Source organism: Pyrgilauda ruficollis, unplaced genomic scaffold, assembly GCF_017590135.1.
Source record: "Pyrgilauda ruficollis isolate IOZ18807 unplaced genomic scaffold, ASM1759013v1 scaffold6, whole genome shotgun sequence".
Taxonomy (NCBI): Eukaryota; Metazoa; Chordata; class Aves; order Passeriformes; family Passeridae; genus Pyrgilauda; species Pyrgilauda ruficollis.
Genome location: NW_024527710.1, coordinates 7,968,275 through 7,994,275, shown reverse-complemented (window position 1 = coordinate 7,994,275; position 26,001 = coordinate 7,968,275). Strand labels below are relative to the sequence as shown.

The window sequence follows — 26,001 nt, the reverse complement described above, 5'->3', positions numbered from 1 at the left end:
TGTGTAGTACTGCACCTAATAAAATCCTCTCTTTTTATCTCTAAGGAAAACACATGAAAGTGACCAGGTCTCCCTTGCCTTAAATTTAATCATGCAATCAAGGAAACATATTTTAAGCCCTGAGGGTACCTTTTCAGATCAGGAGCTGGGAAGTTATTTCTGCATGGCAGTAGAACTTCCATGGGCTTTCATAAATTTTTAACTTGAGTTTCCCCTTTTGCAATTGATAAAGTTACTCAGATCACTTCCTAAAGGTTCACATAAGCACAGAAAGGTTAACCAAGAGCTTATTTGAGCCAAGAGATTATTGGGTGGAATGGGACACCCTTTTGAAGGAATTAAAGACAAATCAGACTGTAAGCCTTTCCTCCTAATAGACAAGTATGAATTGTTTTTATAGCCTAGTTCTCATGGTACCAACTTAGCAAAAGAAAACCAATGCAACTTGCTCAGAAAAGGCAATAAAACTTATTTATGATCAACTGTTTTGTTGTCAGACATGAGATGTGCAGCCTGCACATCATTGAAAGTAGCAGGGCATGTTTGCTTCCAAACACTTTAACCAGTCCTTCTTTTCTCCTTAAGATGACATTGTGTATTTCACCTTTGGTAGATAAACATTGCCACAGGTTTTACGTAAAATGTTCTCAATTTAAACTCGTGTTTAGAAAACCTGAGCTGAATTTTGAATTATGCACTTTCCAAGGCTCTCCCTTTGGCTTTAGCCTTGTCTGGAGATCTGCCTAGAGCAGGATTTCCAAGTGCCAGTACCTTGCCAAGGGGCTCCCTGGTGTGCTTCTGCTGCCTGCCTACAAGCCGTAGTTAATGAGCTCATTGTTCTCCCCTGCAAGACCTGTTTTAGGAAGATTTAGTCCAACCTTTGCAAAATATGCTCCCTCCAACAACAAACTGAGCTGGAGCATAGCAAACTGCTCATGCTGCACCAGAGATATTGCAAGAACTCTGCTATGTCCCTTAATTATTTTATCTTGTCTTGGGAGTAGCTGTTTGCTTCAATTCATTTCTCATGGGTTTGTCTTTAGGCAGTTTGAGAAGGGTAAAGAAGTCTGAGCATTGTTCAGTGATAGATGGTTATGGGGTTTGTTAGTTTTCATTAAACCATGAAAGAAAAGGCTGATTTTCAATTTTTCTTGAATATACCCTAGGAAGAAGCTATGCTTTTCCAAGGACGCCAGTATTCTAATTCAAGGAAAAAAGGCTTTAAGATGCTTGACCATATTAAAATTGTATAACCATTATGGCTTTTATCACTTAAGATACATTATGCATGAGTATTCATTTTCAGCCTGACCTTTACATTTAAGTTGGCAGCACCATATTTCATACTAATGTTTCTAGCTAAGAATATGTACTGCTCTTGGTAGTTAAGTGACAGTTAATCAAGTGCCTTTAATAAAGTGCCAACAAGTGCCTTTAGAAGTGATTGATGTGTCAGAGTAGGCCAGTGCCAGTGACAACTGAGACTTAGTTAAATTATATTATCAACAATGACACGGTGTTAAGAGTGAGATGTCAGCTGTATAAGATAAATCAAAAAATTAAGATTCTTTCAGCAGCTGGAAATCTATTTCCTTGTATATATCTTTTAGAGAAAGGTATTTTCAAAAGACCTTAAAGTATATATGTCAGAGAACATGCTGTGTGTGTACATGTGACACTGCCATGGCAGGAGTATAATTCCTTTCTGTAATTTCTCTGTAGCAATCTGAAAAAACTATACATGAGCATTGGGGATGGGGGCAGGGAAGTGAGGAATCAAAACAAAAGCACCATCAGATGGTAGATGCAGGTCTTTCCCTGGTGTCTCTTTTGTAGTCCAGAAAGTTAAATTGAAGATTAACTTGGCAGTAATTGTGATAAGGATTGTGAACTAAGACACCCTGGAATCATCATTTGTACCATGCAGATACAAATGTCATCATGACATCCAGCTCCTCTCCTCTATTCTCTCTGTCAGGGACATTTACTTCACCACCCACATAGATTATTACTGTGTAAACTTCAAAAGCAAACAAACTCAGATAATATATAAATGCATCTGGCACAAACTGAACTGCAAAATCTGTTATTGATAGTGCTTGTTACAGCAAGCCACCCATACAAACAACTCTAATGGTGAGAAAACAACTCCAGGTCAGCAATAGGCTTAAAACTATGTACCCTCAGAGCCAGTGCTTGCAGGAACATCATAGCAGAGACACCTGTAACCCAGGAAGGAGGGGGTTGTTTTCTTCATTAGTGATCTTGCTTCACTGAGGACAGGAGGAGACAAAACAAAACAAAGCTTACATTTCCCCTGGTGTTACCTGTTGCTCCCCACATGAAGTGAGTGGTTGGACTCATCTGTGGCCAGCTGGTTATGATTTTTAGGTTTCTGTGCATCATTACAATATTTTTGTTATTCTCATTTTACTAATGCTGTGAAAGTGACTTCTATAGTCTCATTAAATAGTCTCAGTCTATTTAATGTGTTTAGAATATGTGCGGTATTTGGTTTAGGGCTGCACCTTCTGGAGGACCCAGGAGACAATTTCCTTCTTTATTGCCCAGGATTGAGATAATCTGAATGGGGTGACAGTGCCAGAATATGATGACTGTATTATAGCCTTCCTATGTTTATATAGAAACATTATTGGTGGTTTATCCTCCCACTGTGGTTTGGCAATGACTCCTGCCCTACATGACTTCTTGAAATATCAAGCTCAGTTTCTGTTGTCCTGCACCTTCAGTAGTTCAGCTGAAGCTAAACTGTAAAGCTCAGCCAGGTCAAGGCTTCCCAGCAACTGGATTTTGTCATCCCAAGGACAAGAGATTGCATTCTTCCTGGTCCTGCCACAGGAAGATGACAAGGAGAAGGGGCAGAGTCACACGGTGTCCTTGGGAAGGTATAGAAGAGGATGGAAATGGAGACAATTGGAAGCATGCTGCTTTGGTCCCCTATCGACACCACTCAAGGATCCTTATCTGCTAATCAGAAATTAGTATTTCCTTTCTCTTTCTTAAACTGGTTTGTATTCTCCCTTGAGTGTGGAAATTTAAAATTGCAAGTCATGGCATGCAGAACACCCTGCCCAATAAATATGCAATCAAGCTAAAACAATTTACCATTTATCACAGCCCTTCCTTATTAAGATCTGCAGCAGCTTTTATGGATGTTTTGAAGACTTTGCTAATGAAATACCATTCACCTGGGCACTCCAGCAAACCTGAATGGTTGGTTCCTTGGATCACAGTTTTTGCACACATACAGACAATTGGAAATATTATAGTGTTCCAGCACATAAAGTGAAAGTTTTTAATCCATTTCTGAATTCTAATTTTCTTTCCTATTTTAGGGCCAAATGAACTTGATTGCAGTCTGATTATGGATTCCGGAGATGCTGTTTATACAGAATTTGACTTTGAAGACCAGGTAATTTTTCTGTATATATGGCTTCTCTCTAGACAGTTTTCTAGTTTATGTATATACTGTGCTATAAAATTTGTCTAAACAAGGTGATGGCACTTTAAGGATAGGGCAAATGGATTCTTAAGTGCAATATAAGTGACATAACAGAAGTAACATAACATAACATAAGCTTTCTGGTTAGGAAAAAAGAATTAATATTATTGTAATATTAAGAGCCTGTATCTTCCATTACTGTGCGTTGCTGCATTTCCTCCATAAATTTAAAAACATTGGCAAATGTGACAAATAGAATTGCTAAAATGCACTGTAAGTCTGCTGTATATTTAAGAAGTAAAACTTTTCAAAAGAGCAGTATGATATTATAAGAAGTGTGAAATATAGCTACAACCAAATCAAATGTTCTCCCTATGAAAAAATGTTTTTAAGAATAAAAAACAACAAAGCCTTACAGTATGTTGAAACCAGCCTTTCTAGTGATCCTGTTCAATCCACATCTAAAATCTAAACGGTGATAAGAGTTCTCCTTGTATATAGGAAGAATGCCGGAGAGAGGGGTTATAAAAAAGGTTATATATATCTTTCCCCTATAATTTTCACATCCACACTGGTAAGGTCACATCTGGAATACTGTTCAGTTCTGGATTTAATAATACATCATATAGAGATGCTTTAAAAAATCCAGCAAAGGACCACTAAGATAATTAAGGGACTGGGCCATCTCTCTTACAAGGAAAGGCTGAGAGACCAGAGTGTTCAGTCTGGAAAAGAGACGGCTCAGGGGCGCCTCATCAAAGTGTACAGAAGTCTGAAGGGAGGATGCAGAGAAAGTGGATCCAGGCATTTTCTGGTGCCCAGTGACTGGACAAGATGCAATGGGCACAAACTGAAGCATGGGAGGTTCCTGAGGCTTGGATGCTGTGCTAAGGATAAGGGTTGTGTGCTTGTTACTGTGCTGTGGATAAGCATTGAAAGAATGAGTTAGAATTAAAAAAAATATAAAATAAAATTAAAGCCATCTGTCTGTCACACCACCATACTTAAGAGTGGTGGTTTTGTATGTTTTGCTTCCTGTCTTCCACTTTTGCATGACTCTGCTTGTATTTTCTTCATGAATATCACAAACATGTCTCTAGATTTGTAAGGAGCTTGGCACAGAATGCTAATTTGTGTTTCTGTTGTCATTCAACAAAATGCAGTTGCAAATGTTCTCACCTCTTTTCTCATTACTTGCAGAAGATATCTTTTCTTGTGACATTTCAAAGCTAGTGACAAAATGAGGGCCAACAAAACTGAATTTTCATTATGATTGAATCATTCATTGGTTTTCTTTCACAGTATTCAATGCAACAATTTATCCTCACCTGCAAAATGTTATACGTTCTAGCTCCATTCATTTATTTTAATTTTTAGATCCCTTTACTGTTCTTTTTGGCTCAGTTATTTCAGCTTGGCTGTTTTTCAAGGGGGTAGCTTGCCTCTGTCTCCACATCCCCTTTTAAATCCCATTCTTTCATAAACCCTTCTTAAAACATTCTCTGCCCAGGAAACTTCTAAATTTCCCATTATCTTTGTTTTATTTAGAGGCTTAGGTCTATAAAGCAGAATCTATATCTATATTATGTTTGGCTATTTTGATGTTAAATTTTGCATTTTAATCACATTTAAAATAGGTTCTTTTGGAAGAGTACATACACTAAAGAAATTATACTCTTGGTGCATAATGTTTACATAATAACCACGCATTTTATAGTTACAAAATAAAATAAAATGAAAATTATACTGATATCATAGTAATTTCAAACTATATAGTTCATTGATGATACATTACACCGTCCATAAACCACTGCAGTTTTGAATGAATGTGATTCTCAGATGCCATTGAATAACACTATGATGGGACCTTATTGTTTTTGTCAATGGCAAATATTCCTTCTGCCAGATGTGGCAGTTAGCTTTTCTCATTATTTTGCTAAACTAACACATCACCATTCTGGCAAGAGTGCAATACTGTTAATAAAGAAGGAGAAATGAAGCTAAAACAGTACTAAAACCCCATCAGTCAAGCTACATAAATATGACGTGGCTGACAGCAACTCACTTCAGCTGCAAGTTGGTATCTTGATACTTTTTTGCAACATTTAAAAAAATAAAGATTTCTATTACTAGTAAATAAATGTACCCATAGTTTATATGAAATGCCTTGTACAAATATAAAGAAAATATAAAGGACAAAGCAATTGCAACCAATTTGAAATTATGGAAACAAGTATATACAGAAGCAAAAAGGGGAATGGAGATTACCATGAAGTCATAATACCACCTAGCTCTCTGGTCTGAAAAACAAAATGAGGAATTACTCTCAGGAAGGAAAGATCAATAACTAAATTCAGGAGTGAGGAGCTACTCACATTCAAAACTTGAGCTCATTTTGACTGTGGCAGTGATTTAATACTCCAGTGATTTACCACATGCTGTTTACGAATTGTGTGAAGCATCAACAACCTTTAGTCAGAGAATCTCAAGTGGAAAAAGAATGTGTGTCTGGATACAAATGTGTCATGCAGTGATGTTATTGCATAGGAAATCTGTCATGAGAATGTGGGGGATAAGAAGGCTGGTTTCCAAGCAACCTTGCACAGCTGAGCTGCTAAAAATGGCTGAATTTTAGGGGAACATCTTGCTAATCAGTGAACAAGAAGAATTGGGGGTCACACAGAAGACAAAGCCACATCTGGCAATGGGTGCCTTGGGGCAGTTAAAATGGACTTACACAGATACTTTTGCATTTTCTCATTCTTGGAATGAGCCAGGAAAATCTCCAGAGTAAACTAAACTAAAAAAGCATCGGAGTTCCTCGGATGTACATTATTTCTTCCAGAATAATGTCTCTTACTGGTAGCCAGGAGCAAGGAGATCAAATGGTAAGGTTCCAGACACTGATGGAGTCCTTGGCTCATGTAGGAGGGCCAAGTGCTCCCAGAAACACCTGATACCTCTCATTGAAACAGTGCAAAGCAACACTAGTCCAAATTAAGATCTGGTTTTTCTGGAAGAGTTTGCAGGTGAAATTGATGTAAAAACTACTCAGAGAAAGCCTGAGCTTTGAATTGTACATTTTATAAATGATCATTCAATTAAATTTATGTAACTAAATTAAAACTAAGCTGATTGTTTTCTACTGGCTGGGCTTGAATACTTCAAGAACTAGAACACTTGCAATCACTAAGTCCCTACAGCACTGAAAGGTGGAAGGGAAATACCCTTTAAAAAAAAAAATAAACCCCCATTTTTTTCTCCAAATCATTAATAACTATTTTTCTAGTTTTGTTTCAGATCTGTGATATCCTGTATTATAAAAGGAATAGTATAAGTTTTTAGAATTACTTAGAAATACATTCTTCTGAAAAACAGAAATACGTAAATAAACAAAGGAGATAGTACCTCTTATTGAGAATGCCTTGTGGAAGAACCAGCCAAGGTTTCATGTCTTAGCAATATCTACAGCCTTGTCTGGAATAATGATTACACTACTCATGACTTGATTGGATAACATAAAAGCAAAGAAACGTGGTGACTTTCAGATATTTTAACTCATATTAAGACTTCAGGAATATATTTTGGGCCAGGCATTTTTGAGCGCTGCAACTTTAAAGAGTATTTTCAATTTACAGAACTTGCTGTCATGACTAGTGTCTGGTTTGATAAGGATTGTTCTTTGCTGCTGGAATACTCTCAAGTGTGATAAAGGTTTTTAATGCTCACTGTGTTCATTTATACTTGCCATTCAATTTCTCAACTTTTCCAGAGAGACTGTCAATATAATGCCCACTTGTTTCTAGAGATCAGAAAGTTTTTATTTTTAACAATTGGATTTTTAATTAGAAACCTACCATTTGGCTTATTTCAAGTGCTTTCAGGCCAAAAGGGAGTACTGAAGAATTGGCATCAGTGAATCCTATCAAAGAGTTCCAGAAGAAAAGAGCATCCAATTATTTTCTCATGAAAACAAGCCTTTCAGGACAACCTTAGCTAGACTGAGGAATATTTAGAGTAATTAAAGGAAAAGTTAATACACACTGTCACTCAATTGGAGAATGGATACAATGCTGTATAAGTGCTTAGAGAACTTTAGAATTTGGGAAATGTGAAAATCAGGTCAACCTGAAGTAAAATCCTCAAAAATATATTTAGCCTCTAGTAATATTTGGAACAGGAAGTCACAGATTTCATAGAATGGTTTGGGTTGGGAGGGATGTTAAAGATCATTTAGTTCCAGCTTCCCTGCCAGGGGTAGGAACACTTTCCACTAGACCAGGTTGCTCAGAGACTGATTCAACCTGGCCTTGAATGCTTCCAAAGATGAGACATCCACAGTTTCTGTGGACAACCTGTTCCACTGCCTCACCACCCTCACATCTACAGAACATGGAAACACATTTTTGTGCCTTTCAGGGAGTTACCAGTTCATAACTGAGAGATTTCCATGCCCTTGCAGTGTCATACTGCATTTACTGATTCAATTCGATAAATGCAATATTATGTGCAAAGAAGAGATTGCCTTTTTTTCCCCCCCACCAAGTATCAAAGACCTAGGAAAGGTAGATGTAAAAAAAAAAAGGAAAAAAAATTGAATAATCCAATCTTTGCTGCAAGTTCAGAATGTTTTATAATTAGAAATGTGACAGCTCACTTGAAAAATTCACAAGCAAAACCAAAATCAAGTGGAGGAAAAAAGCTCTGAAAGACACTTACTCATTCTAACAAGAGGAAACAGGCTCTCAATTAAAAGTTTTTGCCATGTAGTTACAATTTGTTCTATAGCTCGGTGAAGTTTCCTGTCCAAAGCACTGAAGAATCCAGGCTTTAGGAGAGCAGGAGGAAAGCTTTTAGTGAACTGATGCAAAGCAGACTCCATTGCTACCAAGACTATAACAATATTTCCAGCTTGACTGATTAGCATAGCTTGAACCTTAAATATTCAAGAGACATAATGAAAGGTTCCTGAGAGTCTTTTCAGTGCAGAGGCAGAACACAAATATTAATAAAACTGATGGGCAAGTGCAAAGTGAAAGCCTCATTTAACTAAAGCTCTATGGATTCAACCAAAGACCATTTTCCTCAATTTACTGTGTTTCCTCTCAGTTGTCACTTTTTTTTTTACTCCCTTTCCCCTACTCTGAAGATTCAGTCCAAGCAATTTATTTAACCCTTTGGACACAATACTTTGGGTTAGCATTACAATACTACAGAGAGCAAACTGCACACCTTCATTAGCAGGAGACATTTTCATTCAGACTTCTAAAGATACCTTTCAAAATCAGATAAACATTAATTAAATTCTTCAAGGAGTCAGATTAGAATGTCATATATTAATCATGTGCTTTCTTTTTACTTGAGAACATAAGGAACTTCTGGTGTAACAGCAGTTTTATTCAGATATGCTGTGAAGCATTAAACATTACAGGTCTTAGTAAAATGACCAAGAGTATCCAGAAGCCATTTAAGCTTTTAATGCTGAACATTTCTGCAGTGTCCATTTCTCTGATAGAAAGTGGTATCAATTTGAATTAGAGATTCTGATTATACAGGGAAACTGATTAAAACAGGAATATGAGATAGAAAAGAAAATGAGAGGACACTCAGAGAATGGTTGTAAAACTCTGTTCTCTCAACACTTGTATTTGTTAAAGGTGGAGTCCAATCTAGTTTCAGGATATCTGCAAAAAGGCAAAATGAATAAGCATCCAAAGACATGAAAGAGCTGGAAAGGCAGGCCTAACTACAGAGAAAAAATGTTTAATAGAAATGTACTGAAGTCAGTGAACAATCTGTTCAGTTCACATTGCCATGGAAACTATCCTATTAAATGCTTTAAAAAAAAAAAAAAACAGTTCTAGAAACAAAGTACTACAGTTTGCCTTACAAAATGTTTCCTGAATAAGCTCAAACCATGTGTATTTTGGTGCTTTGAAATAATTTGTAAACGCAAAGAATTTTTTTCTCTTTCAAAATCACCATTGTACACTGTAATAAAAGCATGTGTTGGAAAGTGTCCTGCTTCATTTTCCCCCATGCAAACCATGGCAAAATGGGCAAAAAATAACCAAAGAGTTAACCTGCACTTTCCTCTGTGAAATGCCAGAAGCAGTTCTTTGTTTCTTCTTTCACAGATGCTATTTGAACTTATTTCTGGTGATACTTATATTAGGGGAGAGTAAACTGCCAAGGTTAGTTGAAGTCTTTGCATTCCAATTCTTTCCAAATTTTGAACCCAAAGTTGCTGCCTGCAGCTCTGGTGGGCAGTACAGGGCATAAGGATTCAGTTAAAGGTGAGCTCAAGTGAGTTACTGGAGATTTAAACAGCAGTGACAACATTATTCTTCAATTTATGCTGCATTTATGCCTCACTGAATAATACTGCAGTAAATTATGAAGTCCTTCTCTGTGGCTTGTGAAAGTGTCTGTAGTAAAAGCATTACAATTTACAGTATCTCACCATCATTGCTGTAGGCAGTAGCAGTAGGATACTGCACCTTCTTTCCTCACACCAGCTTGCCCTTCCCCTGGCAAAGTGAGACTTTATGCCTTCATGAACAAAATATAACTTCACAGCTAAATTAAAGAGTTCTACCTTTACAGTCCAGAGAACTTGCATAATTCTTGGGGAATATCAGGTATCCCACACAGTTGATGCAAATAGGATCCACAGCAGAACGTTTCCTCTTCTACCGAAAGTTGATAGAGAAATGTAAAGGTGTATTTTAAACCCATTCTGCAGCCTAGATTTAGAGGCCTTACTCAGGGCTGTGGATTGGTTCTGTTCACGTAGCCCAGCATCCCTAAAGACAGCTACCAAAGCTCTTTCTTGAAAACATTTGCAGTAACAATTCCTATATTTTAAAGCACTGCAGAAGGAAGTGCCTTTTTATTTCTTTTATATTTCTTAATCACTGTCAAAGTACATCCTATATACTTTTACATACTCATATAAAACTGCAGTGATTGTAAAGATGCTGTTTTATTCTACGGGATACAAAACTGCTCTTAAAATCACTTAATTGTATTGTATCAAAGCAGAAAAGTGCCTTCCCTGGGTACAGTGGAAAATAAAAAAATCCCCTATGTATTTTCAGAAAGCCATACGTTTCCTATTTGGTTTTTTTAATCCTTATGTATCCCAGGATTGTGCATCAATGTTAGTAATTTTGGGCTTAAATACCAGTCATAAAGAGTGAAAAGTGGTCTAGTTTTAGAACTCCTTCACAGCAGTGTATCTCAAATCAGTGGACTGTTTCTTCAGATAGTTCAATTGCTTCTTAACACAGAAGTCCTTTAGAAATACTGCAGAAGCTGAAAGTTATAGAACTGCCTAATAATAGATAAATAGATGTTGTAGTAAACCTTGAATATGCTTCTGAAATGTTAAGCAGAGAAGGCCTTTGAGAGGCAAAATTTGAGCACAATGGTAAATTTTTATCTGAACAGCAGCAAACAATAGGATCTGAGGTCGCACACTGGGTTTGGGGGTCTATTTGCAACACTGTATTCTTGTCCTACATGTCCATCTTTTTCTTTTTGAAAATTGAGTTGAGACAGGCCTGCAGAAAAGCCTTTCTTATCTTAAGTTTAAAAAACCCTTTTAAAAAGTGCAAAATGCACATACATAAAAAAATCCCAAACCAAACCATTAACAACAAAAAACCCAAATGACTGAATTTCACCTCTCAGAAGACAGCTCTCAGGGCAGAGAGGTTCTGCATAAACCTCTGAGGTGTCTGATGTGAGGGAGCCATTCAGTAGGATTGTTGTCAGCTGTCTAAAATAGGAGTTGAGCAGCACCAAGTTTGCAGTTCAAGTACACAGGGAAGCCTTCTGCTCCACTTCTCTGCTGCTGTGGTTTGATGTTAAAAAAAAAAAAAAACAAAAAAAAAAAAAATTGTCCCTGGGAGAATTTGTACCAAACAGCATAAATGCTCCACATAGAGAAGAATAATTTAAGGAGTGATGGTGATTTACAGAAAACAAGGATACCAAAGGAAAAATAGTGATAACTTCCAGAAAGAATTTTGTAGGCACTGGGAGCTTTCTATAAATACAGACCTAACTAAAAACTAACTGAATACTATATGTCAAAGAACTATTTTAAAGTCAGTGATAGATAGAAACTATGTATAGATAATATAGTTACTGAATGTCTCTAATGTCTTTAAAACACAATTATATTTTAAAATCAAGCTCCAGTTCTTCTTCAAGTTATATATAATGCTGACCCCTCTAGTTCAGCCTTTTAAATCAAATTAATATTAAAATTGCAAATGAGATGTTTGGTTTACCAGAACACTCTTACAGTGCTGTGATGATGCAAACTGATGTTACCTTCCTGGGAGAGGTGTTCTGGTTGCACATCTTGTTGCCCTTAAGAGGTAATTTCTTTGAAATTTTTTCCAGTGTCTGGAAATCAATATGAAACTAAATAGATTTTGCTTTCACTTTCATGCTTAGTAATCATATGCATTTTTGTCATTATAAATATGTACAAAAGTTAACAAAAACCAACCCCCTCCCAAACTATAGCACACAGATTGTGGCTTTTTCCTCTCTAAACTACCCACAGATATTCTTCTTGATGTTCTTGAAGAACACGAATGAAAAACTGAAAAAAACCCAACCAAATTTAAAAGCTAGATAATTTGATCTTGGCTTGTGACTGTTGAAAATGGGTTAATCTCTAACTAATAGATATAAATTTTTATTATTATTATTTTTATAACTGATAAAAAGTTTTGTTTTAAAAGAATAATCACAGAATCACAGAATGAGGAAGGTGGGAAGAGGGACTGCAGTGGGTCATCTGGTCCAACCTCCCTGCTCAAGAAGGGTCATCCCACAGCCCATGGCAGAGGGTTCCAATTGAATATCTCCAGTGAGGGAGACTGCAGAACCTCACTGGGCAATCTGTGCCAGTGCTTGGTCACCTGCACAGTCAAGTTCTTCCTCTTGTTTAGGTGGAATTTCTGTGCATCAGTTTCTGCCTGTTGCCTCTTGTCCCACTGCTCAGCACCACTGAGCAGAGCCTGGTCCATCCTCTGACACTCCCTTCAGATACTGACTGATTGATTAGGTCCCTTCTCAGTCTTCTCAAGGCTGACCATGCCCAGCTCCGTCAGCCTGTCCTCACAAGAGATAATGCACAGAGTTTTGTCTGCTAGAAACCTGGAATTAAATGGGAATCACAGTAATCTCATCTGTCAGAATTTTGTAGATGCTATTATGAACAGTGATGTTTTTGCAGTTGTATGCATTCTGAACAAACAAAAATCACCTTGAAAAACATTAGCTCTGTACCCTCATCTTAATTTCTTTAGTCATTTTTAACACAAATAACTCCACTCTGCTGAGGAGTATGAAGTATATAAGAAAATTTGACTTTCGATGGAGAAAAAAAGCCTTGAAGTGTGAGGGTATTCCTACCTTATTTATTAGTTCTGGAGCAGAGGAGGTCAGAGCACAGCCACCTCTGCTTTACAGAGGCGTACTTTAACACTCAGCTTGCAGAAAGCATCTCAGGCTCAAAAATTGATTTGAAGTATAAATCAAATTTAATGGTATGGCTCATAAAATCCATTCCCAGGGAGCACTGCCCTTGCATAAAACCAGCAAAGAAACATGTAATTTTTATTCGTTTAAATAATTTGTGTCTGAAACATTCCTTGGAATATTTACATTCTCAAATTCAGCCTTGAAAATTGAGCATAATTTTAAGCAGCAGTCACACTGTATTTTAAATTCAGTCTCATTCTACTGCCTCTTTTCTCCTCTGTGATTATTTATCATCTTTGGTAAATTTGGAGGAGAAACTCTGGTTATATCTGTTAGAAATCTGAATAAAATGTATCAGGCAGTTCTCACCACTCTTTTTTAGAAGCATTCAAACAACACTGAGGTGATAAGGGAGAAGTCTTTTCCATGTAAAACAAAAAAAAACAAAACCCCAACTAAAACAGGCAAGGACTGGAGCAAAGGTTATTAATGGGTAATAGGAAAGCTTTCTCATTTCATCAGGTAACTGACATTCACAACAGTTGTCACTCAGTCCTAATGAAGAAAATGTCCCTTCATTAGATTAAAAAATTAAATCTATTTTATTGATATGCCTTAAGAGTACTGATTCATTAGCAGCAAAATTAAAACTTCTGAAGAATTCTGTATTGTTCCATTATTATTTGCTGAGACTTACTGTCATAGTTTGTTACTACAGGAATTAGGTGGGTTGGAGCTAGATGATCTTCCAACCCAAATCATTTTATGATTCTGTGGACTTACATCACAACCCAGCAATGACAGTAACTGAAAAGTCATTAACCAATGAAGTATCTACTACCAGTCAGATATTTACTAATTACAACTCAAGTGACAAATAAAATGGCAGTCAAAAGCCTGTGTTTTTCAACTCTAAAGACAAATGTCAAATAAGCGATTCTTTACAGGCAGCAAACTTCTGTATTTAGCAATTATTTTAAGGTACTGTTGATATTGTTTAAGTAGTTACACAGCTGTGCTCCACTAATGGGTATGTTTCCAGATAATATTTAGAGATATAACTTGACTGTAAAGGCATTTGAAATTACAGACTACGCATCTTTCTCTGGAGCTCATTACAAGATGTAATCTTTCTCACTTTGCTTTCAAGTACATGGAAACAGCTATACTGAGAATACAGAAATTGCTGCTAAATCACTGTATTGCTAATGGCAGTGTGGTGTCAAATACCAGTTGCTATCTAACTGGAGGGACTTTGCCTTATGTGATCACTTGCTCAATCCCACAGTTATTCCCCAAAGCACTCTGGTAAGGAGGCAGAGCATTGTGTTCAGCCTGATACAGGCCAAGCCATTCACAGTTTAGAGACCTACTTGCTAGAAAGACTCAATCAGAAATGTCTACTGTCAAATGCAAACACTGCATTAAACAGGCTGCCAGACTCACTCTTTGCAAGGGACCTCAAACCAAACAGCACATCTAGCTCCTCACCCAGATCAGCACAAAAACTGGCTGGATTCAGTTTCTGCAATCATAGGAGAGAACAACAGCAAAACTTGAAAGAAGTAATGCTTCTTTCAATTCTTTAATTTGATTGTAAGCTTGGAATTCTGATTCTGATTTTTAAAGGAATTTTACTCTAAACTTAGTGCCTAAAAGTATTTTGATATGTAAACTTTCAAAGGCATTATAAGAAGCAGAATCTGAAATGAAGCTTTTTATATGCAATATATGCTTTGCAGGGTCAACTATTTTATTGCATTATTACATCCAAAAATAACGGACAATGGGTTAATATTGTCACTTGAAATGTAGGAAAGAGCATTATCTCTCATTTGAAAATGACACCTTTCTTTTTTTAAGATGGCAGTTCTTCTGCTGCAGTGTAATAGGCTGAGAATTACTGCGAATCAAAAAATGAAATAATTTGTGTAACCAGTGTAATGGTACTTCAGCCTAATGAAGAGTACTTTATTTTCAGTGATGATGGGAACACAAGAAGAAACCTGCAAGGGTAGTGCATGAGCCCTGCAAATTAAAGGTGGGCAAATTGCTGAGTGGGCAGCAGTTTACCCATTCCAGTCACCTTGCAGTTCATGTCACTTCACCTACTCCTGCAGCTCTACACATTTAACGGTGCCTGTTTCTGAGAGCTGTGCTGCCAGAAGCTATGGCTTGATAGCCATATGCTACTGAGATGACTCACATGTTTCATGCTGATGTTAGGCACTGATGATGTAACACTGTCACATGAAGATGTTACTGTCAATGCTATTATTGATATTTTACAGGCTAAAGCATTGTTGGTGTGGGTATATTGACATCTCATAACCTAGACTACGTCCAGCATATATATAATTCTCACTTATCAGAACAATAAAGAATTCCCATTCTGACAGTCTTGCTGGCCAGTATTTGTAATTTCTCATTGATTGTAATATACAGTAAGTGACAAAATAATTTTAAGTGGCTAAATCTCAGGAGAAAAAACATGCTACATCCCCCATTTCCCTGGTGTAGCCTCTCCTTGTAGTTCAACAGCCTTTATAACAACTTGTAGCTTGTGTTATATTCTGAAGGTAAACATATTTGAGATCAAAAACCAATATCATCTTTATGTTATAGCTCACATTTAGAAGTTCCTCCAATATTGCTTTCTCACTATTAACAGCTGATCATACCATAGTGACTTCACAAGAAATTCAGGATTTGTTTATATATCATGTGGGAATTGTGCATTTGGACACTGAAGAGCCATTCCTCACAAAACCAGTGTTACAGCAGAGAATGGACTGGGTTGGAAGGGACCTTAAAGATCATTTTGCTCCAAACCCCCAGCACGGATATGTTGTACTAGACCAGGTTGCTCAAAGCCCCATCCAGCCTGGCCTTGAACATTTCCAGGGATGGGCCATCTATAACATCTCTGGGAAATATGTTCCAGTGCCTCTCTATCCTAACAATGAAGGATTTCTTCCCAAGATCTCATCTAAACCTGCTGTCTCAGTTTAAAGCCATTCCCCCTTGTCACTCTATCTCCTTGGAAATAGTCCCTCTCCAGCTCTCTTGCAGGCCCCTTTCAGGTCCTGGGAGGCTGCTGGTAGGTCTCTGCAGAGACCTCTCCAGGCTGAACAACCCCAACTCTCTCAGCCTGTCTTCCTAGGGGAGGTGTTCCAGCCCTCTGAGCATCTCTGTGACTCCTCAGGACTCCCTCCAGCAGGTCCCTGTCCTTGTGCTGGGGTCCCAGAGCCGGTGCAGCGCTCCAGGTGGGGTCTCACGAGGGCAGGGCAGAGAGGTGGAATCTGCTCCCTCAGCCTGCTGCCCACGCTGCCTTTGATGCTGCCCCAGACACAGATGGCTTCTGGGCTGCAGATGCACATTGATAGATCATGTGGAGCTTCTCATCCACCAACAGCCCCAAGTCCTTTTTCCCAGGACTGCACTGGATCCATTCTCCACCCAGCCTGTAACTGTGCTTGGGATTGCCCTGACGCAGGAGCAGTACCTTGTACTTGGCCCTGAACTTCGTTAGGATCGCATGGCCCCACCTCTCAAGCACGTCCAGGTCCCTCTGGATGCCATCCCTTCCCTCAAGCACAGCTTGGAGTCATTGGCAAACTTGCTGAGGGTGCACTATCCATGTCACAACAAAGATGTTAAACACCAGTCCCCATTCCCAACCCACAGGAACTCCACTCATTATAGGGGATAGTGAATCATCTCAAGATATCTTGGGTTCTCCGTGCTCATGTTCTAGCAAATGCAGCAGCACTAACAGCATTTCTGTGACACTACTGTAAACCATATCTCAACATCGACTAAAACTGAGAGCTTAGATAAATACATATTAAGATATACAGATAAGCAGATATAAGAATAAATGTAAACTATGCAGAATATCCATTTCAATTTGTCAATTGCTTAATTAACAGGAGGAGGATCAGTCAAGTTTTTCTGGTTATGAGAGCACAGGAGGTGAGTTTCTTTTTCAGTGTCAATTGCCATTTAATTTTGAAACCTTTGATTTCCTGTTATTTAAATAGTTACTTAGAAAGTAAAGTGAATTCAGGTGATTTATATTGTGAACTTTATGCCTCAAGGGATTTTCATCATGTGAATTATTTTGAATGAAATTTAAAGTTTGTACAGGATGTTTCTATACTCTTTTGGCCAATGGATCCAAAATTATTAGAAAATACTACTGTTAATCAGCATCAAATATCATGGGTGTTTTCATAAATTAGCATTTATGAAAGTCTCCTTGGAAAGCATGAGGTGCTAAGAGACTAAGAGGAATGAAAGGATAAAGCAAAACTTTTCATGGCTAATGATTTTTTTGTAATACGAGATCTACACATCACAAAATAAACCCCAAAAATTGTATGAGATGTCTTGTATGTGATTAACAAAATCACATATGTGTCTTGTAAGGGATTAACTCAAAGATGTAATAACATTTCAGCAGACTCACATGGTGCAAGATCACCTTCTGTACTGTATAATCAGTGCAATGGCTGGGACTCAGACCAGAAGGAATTGCTTTTTCAAAAGACACACTTTCAGTTAAAGACAAAGCTGTAATACATACCATAGTTTTGGTGAGTGTATTGCCTGGATTTCAGCTAAAATGGTTATTATTTGGCTGAATTTGAGGCTCAGAGCAATCCAGAACTACATTTCAGAGAGTATAAAATATAAATGGGAGGTGGACAAAATTCTATAGCAATTATAATGTAATAATATGCTCAGTAGAAACTGCAGTGGCTGAGGAGGCATTACATCACGTTACTACATCAAGATGAATCTGCTTCTCTCATCTTTCCTTTCTTTTTTTAAAGAACTGATAGGTATTGCAAGGTCTATTTTCAGGTGAAATGTCTTTGAGAGATTAATAGGCTTGTGGATAACAGCTCCTTTTGGAATGGAGAAAGTATATCTATTTTTTATAGATATAGGAAGTAAATGTAGTAAAATCAGATCCACTTGCATGAGTGTTACACAGTTTGGTGTGGTAAGTAGCTGGCATTAAAATTAGTAGCTCTTGCCACTAAAGAATTTTTGTTTTCATTTTAGACTTTTCAGAAGATCTAAGGAAATCAAACATCATTTTTTTTGTTGGTAAGTAGGATTCCTAATTTAACTGCTACGTTTGAATATTCCCATGTTATTGAGCTTTGATTGTGTGATTGATTTATTTATTTGGCAAAATAGATTGTCTGAGAATATTTATTCTACAATGTGATTTATTCTACAATGTTGGTTTATTCTTTTGAAAGAGAGTTAGGATTTAATAAGATGTCTTTGATTGTGAACATGCTCAAAATAACCTCAGTTCTTTCACAGTTACAGCTGAGTTGTGTGACCTCCCACACCAAAGCTGCCTCACCAGCACTAATTAAAATTTTACTAAATTGGATTGTAACTCAGAAGTTTAAGATTTGGCTGAAAAATACCTGGTGTCTTCCGTTCTTTATTTGTGAGGCAACTTCTGTTAAATACAGGTTTCAATTCTGCATGAGTTCAGCATTGTGTTAAAAGCCAACAGGCTGCTCACCAGGCATGATCCTTAGCACTGAAGCTCTGCAGGTTCAGGGTTTACTTTATATTGCTTTTGGAAATCCACAGAGTAAAAGCACCATGTTAATGCCCTTTATCACATGAACGTGAGTAATATAATTAGCATAAACTTGGAGCAGTCTTTTAAAACAAATTATAACCAGAAGATTGATCTTAAAGCTTGGTACTAATTACTTGGAAAGAATAATTGCTTTTGTATTGAGCAGTTTTTAGAACTGCTTTACAATCTAGAGCAGGAACACACATTTCCAAGGACCTAAGGATAGATACCAGAACATGGGGGATTTTACATAAAACTAAATCATTTTGTGCATTGTTCTTTCTGGGGAAAAAGAAAAGCAAAAAAGAACTTCCAAAATTAATAGTAAGTGAATGGAAATTTCATTCCGAACTCAAGAAGCATCAAAAAACATTCCAATACCTGCAGGTTGAGGGAGATGATGCTTCCTCCCTATTCAGCGCTGCTGTGGATGCCTCTGGAGCACTGTGTCCAGCCTGGGCTCCCAGTACAAGAAAGATAATGATTTAGTGGAGTGAGTGTGGTGCAGGAACACAAAGATGTTTGAGGAATAGGAGCATCTGTCATTTGAGGAGAGGCTGGGAGAACTGGGACTATTCAGCCTGGAGAAGAGAAGGCTCCAGAGGATTTTACCATTAAGTATAAATAATTACCTGATGGGAGGGAATGAAGACAGGGGAGCCTGAATCTTCCCAGTAGTGCTCAGTGACATGACAAGAGAAAATGGGGACAACTTAAAATGAATTCAGTTTCACCCGAACACAAAACCCACTTTTTTATGAGGGTAGTCAAACACTGGAACAAGTTGCCCAGAGACTGTAAAGTCCCCATGCTTAGAGATGTTCAAACCCCAACCTGACAGAGTTCAGATCAACCTGCTGTAGCTGATCCTGGCGTAACACAGTTGTTTGACTAAATGATTCCAAGAAGTTCCTTGCAACCTAAAAGATTCTATTAAAAGAATGTTCTCATGCTGCAATTTTATCTCATGCTCTCTTATGCCAAATACAAGTTGACTCAATTTATTTCAACTCAATTTTTATGTGTTTGAAAAAGTAAAATGAGGTTACTGAAGAGTTCACTGGAGACTTTTCTTAAGGGAGGGGTGCACAAAACCTAATTTTCATTCTTTAAGCAAACTGTAATCTATGCTGACTGAAGTACACCTTCCTACAGTCTCTACAGTGAAAAATTTTAATTCTCTCTGTCTCACATATCTTATTGAAAAAAAAAAAAATTGGGTTTGTACAAACAAATTTTTAAGAAAAAAAGAGAGCTCACACTCAAGGAATTTGCCTCAGAAATTGTCCATGGTAAAGCATATTCTTCATTTGCCTCTGGGAATCTTTTTCGTTTACAAGGAGTGATTTTAAATTTTCATCTATAATTTTTTATAAGACATCCAGTAACCATCTCGCAGCTTAAAATTGAAATGACACCTTTTTCTTAGTTTTTTCTGCTCTGATTTTCTAGTAATTACTTTTTGGGAGCAGAGATAAATTGTACCTTAATCAAAACTCAGATTTCTTTGTTAAAAAGGTTATTGTGAAATGTTTTACTAAGTCCAAACATGGATTAATTTTCAATAAATTATTTAGAATTATTTATACTTTTTCCCAAAATAACTCCATCTCCACGCACCATCCTTGCATTTCTGAAAAAGTTTCTTACAGTCTTATGAGAAGTGTGAGAGGTTTTTTTAGGTTTGTTGGGGTTTTTTGAGCAAAATGAGACCCCCATGGTTGCTCATTTGTCTGCAAAATCTTGACTTTATTCCACTTAGGTAGTGAAAGTAAATGGCATTCCCAGGGACAGATTTCTTGCAGCAGCTAAGTTGGAGTGGCCTCAAGCTCTTTTCCCTTGTGTCCTTTCCAGGCAGGTAAATCTGCAGGGATCACCTGTTGATCCACAAGCACTCCAGCTTTAGCTTTATACACACTACCCACATGCACATGTTTGTGCAGGCAGGAAATGTCAGTCAAGAGCTGATATCTGATCATTGTGAACGTACAACAGTGAAAGAAAAATAGGAAGAAATCTCACAGGAGCAGAACAAAACTGTTTGGGATGGGGAGAAGTAAAAAAAGCCCCAAATGTCAGTGGTTAAAGTGCTCTGCTGCAGTGAGCAGTGCTGGAGATGTTCAGCCAACGATACCTTGACTAGAGAGAGAGAGAGCAGAGAGGTTGGGTTAGAGCAGCCTGCTATAGGATACTGGAATGGGAAAAACTGTCTTGGGCTCAGGTGTCGTTAGGGATGTTGACTCATTACACAGGTGTGTATTGTTTCATGAGGAAATAATAAGATGCTTATAAAGGTGTTTTAAAGCTAGAATTTTAAAAATGTACATTTGAAGAAGTTTACAAATTAATCAAAATAAATGCACCATCTGCCATACCTGACAAACAGAGATACTGTTTATGACAAAGGGAAAGAAACAGGCAGTTCCCTCTCCCACTAATTACCCTTGAAAATTTTCCAAAAAGGGAAAGAAACAGAAATAATCTAATTAGCAAAAGTTTACATTAGAGCGAATGTAGGAATTAATTGGAATAACAGTCAAGTTGGATTAATTAAGCAACAATGTCAATGTTCTATTCATATTGTAAAGCAGAGAAAGAGTACCAGCAAGTAAAAAATACAGGAGATAACAGCAGGATAATAAAAGAGGCAAAACAAAGATAAATTTGGCCAGTAAATAAAATTCAAGAGAAAAAAATATAAAGAGGCACAAAGATAAAATTGGGTTAAATATTCAAAACTTAGGTAATTATTGTCAGTCATTAAAAGACAAACAAAAAACCCAAACAAAAAAACCCTATGTCATCAATTTTACCCACAATGTATGATGAACGATCTTCTAATTGTTAACTACTGCAATATTCCATATTGCATCCACAGAACTGTCATACATAACACAGTTTCTGGGAGCATTACCCCGCCCTGGCCTCTGCAGAAGCTTCACAAACATTTGGCTTCGGTTGAGGCTGAAAGTAAAACCGGAGGTTTCAGGAATCTTTCTGTGCTTTGGATCAGAAACCAACTCCCTGCTGAGTTGTAAATGAGGTGTTTAAAGCTTAGCTAATGTAACCACTCTCCTCTACAGAATCTTTGTTGTATTCTTGCTGATGATCTAAAGCTGGTAATTGCTTCAGCTCAATGTAGGAAAGACCAGTTTTTTAGCTGACACTAAAGATATTCTCACCACTTACACCTAGAAGCAGACATTATCAACTGCAGACAGGAGCTTCTTGCACACACACCAAAATTCAGTAAGTAAATATATCACAAAACTCAAACTCTTTATTTGTCCCAGGTATGTCAGACCTTTAATGACATAACCTAATTCAATTTATCATGAATTTAGGCCTGCTTTGAGTATAAGGTTTAACCAGATGAGGTCACTTCCAGTGTAAATTATGCTGCAATACCTGTATTGGAGCTCCTTGTGCAATCAGAAAAGCATACAGTACAGAATGAGCAGTACTGATAATTAAACCCCCAGTCAGTCCAAGCTAACTGTGGATGCTGTGCAAGGCTGATTTCCTTGACTTCCTGTGAAATAAACTTCACATTTGCTTTAAGAAGGATGAAAACTCAGTGATGTCCCAGGATATTGCATCAGTCTGCCAACATGCACAATGCGTTGTTTCTAATGAAAATAATTTCTCAGAAAAAAGAAATACAAAGAAAGTGTTGAAGGCTTTTGTTGTTGTTGTTGTTAAATAATAGTACAATTCTTATATGGTTTCACTTAGACTAAAATAATTTGTGAACAGCAGATGAGGTGCTATTGAGAAGCCTTCAAATGTCATATTCTGAAGTTAAGGCTTATTTTTACTTGTCTGTATAATCCAACCAGCATTGGTAAAATTGCCAAACTGATCAAGTCATCCAAAATTTTTCCTTGAATTTAGGGGTAGGCTGACTGGAGTTATTTTGGTTTCAATTCAGACTTCTGAGGCTCCCTTGTGCAGCTAGGTTTTCCCCTGCAGGCATTTCTCCCTGATACAGGGATGATGCTCATTATGATAACAAGGTCTAGAAATTGAAACATTTTAAAATAAATAGTGGGACTGTCTTGTAAATCCTACTGCTGGCATTTTATATAAATGCTCATGATATTTTGGTATATGATAAATATGTAAGATTTAAAATAGAGGCATCTAGGTCTGTCTGCATGACACCTTTGCTCTACCACTATTTCTGGCAGCAAAGCTGGTCCGTGCACTGCTCATATTGCTTGTTCCTGGCCCTGCTCACTCGCAGCAGCAGCCCCAGCTCCCTCTGTCATCATTAATTCATCTGCTGGTGGCGTTGTGCTCTAGGTCAGAGCTGTACATTTCAGTCACATGCCCAGGCTCCTCGGCATTCCCACTCTGGGGGACATTCGGGCAGGAGGGAGGAGAGCTGAGACCTTTGATCCAGGGCTGACTGCAGCTGAACACCCTGAAGTGCTGCTTGGGCAATTGGTTGTTACCGCACTCACTGAGACCGCTCTTTTTTGCTCCTTGAAGGACTCTCTGTGAAGCATTTCTGCAGTCAATAATTAAATGGGGAAAAGTAACCACCTAAGTCAGCAGTGCTGCCAGAAAGTTATTTACCAGAAGACCACTCTCACAGGCTGATGAATCAACATAATGGAAGGGAATACTGCTCTAAGGGATTGCACAGACCTTTTAATCTGGCCTTGTCTGCAGAAAAGCAATACAGAGAACTGCTTTTAATTTCTGTGCTAGTACTCTGGCTCCACATTCTTGCTTACCATTTGTATCAAAAAGCACAAAGGGACACTCAAAGAGTTCTGTTTCCAAGAATAACCTCACTGATTAATACAATGTTCTTAATTTCTTTACCTGCAATTTTTGGATTTTTATTAAGTTTCCAAATGAGCTTTAAAGCAAGGTCCACTGCACTGAGCAATACTAGGAAAATACAAAAGCATGCTAATACTGAAGAACTGCTGGTAATTCTATATTGTCCTACAGGTCATATCACTCCTAATTCCTCTGTCTGTTTTCTAGGCTTTAGCTTTTTCTCTTCATGTCATATACAGAAATTGGAAGACAACACGATTAATCTGAATAACAAGTTATCATGAACCTACACTTTTTTCCCCCCCAAGTATACGTAGGCAGATCACAAGATGACAGCATACAGAAAAAATAACAGTGTTCACAAAGAATCTTACGCCTTCACAACAAGAGTGGGGATATATTTTTCTACTAACAATTGAGCCATTGGGAAAACCTGATAATCTTTTTCAATGCCCCAAGTATTTTCCATATGAAAAACAGCGTAACAAGTTGCAGTGAAGTCTTAGCTGAAAAAATCTTTTTGCTAGCCTTTGTCATGTTTCATATGCAGCTGTTATTCCAGATAAACTTTCTTCACATTATTTTTTCTTTAGAAAAATGAATGGATTTAAGAAAAATATCCACTAAAAGTACAGGTACAATTTTTGTAACACTACAAATTCATTGTGAGCTTCATGGCTGCAGGATTAATTTGCTGTTAAAGCTGCGTATGTAGAAGTCTTTTAAGTATATAATCTGAGCAAGAAGGCAACACCTAATTAGTAAGAAAATGCACTTTCACATCTTTTCCCACCTGATTAGCTCTATTTCAGTCACATTAAGGAACTTCAGAGGAAGACAAAGTAATATTTTCATTTCAGACACGTAAATTAATACTGGTGTAAAGGCCAAGTTGTGCTCGGCCCTCAATGCTGAACTTCCTGGGGAATTCAGTCTCTTCTCAGATCATGCCAAGCAAGAACTGTGGTCTCATTCATGGATAAGAAAGCACAAGACTTGATAAAGTGGGCTGTATGCATTTGTCAAGCAGTGGGATTGCTCTGCTACTCATCAGATGAATCTAAATTAATACCAGCGGCCATAAAAACTACCATTTTTAGGACATAATCAAATATGTTTTTTACTCTTTAAAGAGCTCAGGATGTTAATCTCTCCTTTGTTTGAACTCTTCTATTAAAAAATGGTCTTTTTAATTAATGTTTTGGAGGAACACTCATGGTACATGCCCTGCATATTGTGCCACTCTGACAGTGTTCTCTTTTAAAATACTAACACACAAAGGTATTAGAAGCACATCAAATTTTCTGAATATTTACCTGCTAAAAAACAAAAAACGTCCTTGTATTGTTATTTCTAAAAAGAGATCTAGTTAATTTTGTATATGAGGAGAAATTATGAAATTTCTCATTGGGCTCTGCATTCAGAAGAGAAACAGCTATATAAGAAAAAGAATACAATAATCTTTATAGCTGGGGTTTTTTAATACTGCATATATACACCAAATAGGATTAAATTACTGCACTGTTAGCATATTCAAGGCCAGGAGATAAAATGTGTAAACAAATGTATTGATCTAAAAAAGCCCAAAACAGGCCAGAAATACTATTAATTGCCACTCTAATATTTAAGGGATTCATTACTAGTAATTTGCCTGTAATTTTGTTACATCTGTTTCTTTATAGCCACTCCTCATTTTTCCTTGTTTTCTTTCAACTAGTGTTTTTAGAAAACAATAATGTTCTTCATACTATGGCAGTAGGAAAACAACATGCAATCCACATTGGCCGGAAGATAAGCCTGCAACAAAGATAGTTCTGGAAAAGCTGTAGCACAGGTGTGATTCTCACACCACAGGCTGGGTATTCTCCTTGTGAAGCTGAACTAAAAGACTGCACATCACAGAACACAAACCCCTTCCTTTGATGCTACTCCTTTATAACCCAATTTTAATCTCAGCTACAATACTGCAATTTGCTTGAAAATTATATGCTCAGAGTAATTATTTCTTACATTGAAAGCAAAAGTTAGAAGAAAGTTCAAGTGAGGCAAGAGATGGTGCTAAATTTGCTCTATTGTGAACGTATTATTCCTGTATTTGTTTGTGGAAGGATAAGGAAACAGGAAAGCCACACATTTTCTAGCATCTTAAATGCACGGAGCAGAGCTGTGTAGCCGTACCTGCAAGTCCCAGCAGTTGATAAATAACACAGGTCACCTGCTGAAAAAACTCTACTGAAAAGGGTTTGAGCATTGTCTCCCTCCAAGGCTGTAATTACCTCCTGCTGCAGTAGATCTTCTGAACAGATCCATCAGAGGCTGCAAAATTGCTGCTACACGCAGTGAGGTTTTCTCCACAAACTCACAGCAGGAATTGCCTTTTCCCGCCCGCCATGCCCTGGCACCAACATGGCGCCTCAGGGCCTCACCTCAGCTGTGCCAGCCGCGCTGAAGCCACCACGCTGGGACACCTGGCAAGCGGCTTCCAGCAGGTTCCGTGGGCTGTCCCTCTCTCCAGACAGGCAGGGCTGGCTGCAATGCCTCAGCAGGAGCCTAAAGAGAGAGGCCTTCATGCCACGGCTTTCCATGCCATGGCCTTGGAGCGGAGGAGAAGCGGCCGCCT

The 26,001-nt window shown here is 37.7% G+C and overlaps 1 protein-coding gene across 1 annotated transcript in view; it reads left to right on the top strand.

The window, feature by feature from the left end:
- Window positions 1-26,001, top strand: part of AK5 (adenylate kinase 5) — an 83,545-nt gene that overhangs the window by 42,350 nt on the left and 15,194 nt on the right. Inside the window, exons 8-10 of the mRNA XM_041482997.1 lie at window positions 3,357-3,433; window positions 16,903-16,945; window positions 18,044-18,088. Of these exons, the coding sequence (XP_041338931.1) occupies window positions 3,357-3,433; window positions 16,903-16,945; window positions 18,044-18,088 (165 nt within the window). The remainder of the gene's footprint in view (window positions 1-3,356; window positions 3,434-16,902; window positions 16,946-18,043; window positions 18,089-26,001) is intronic.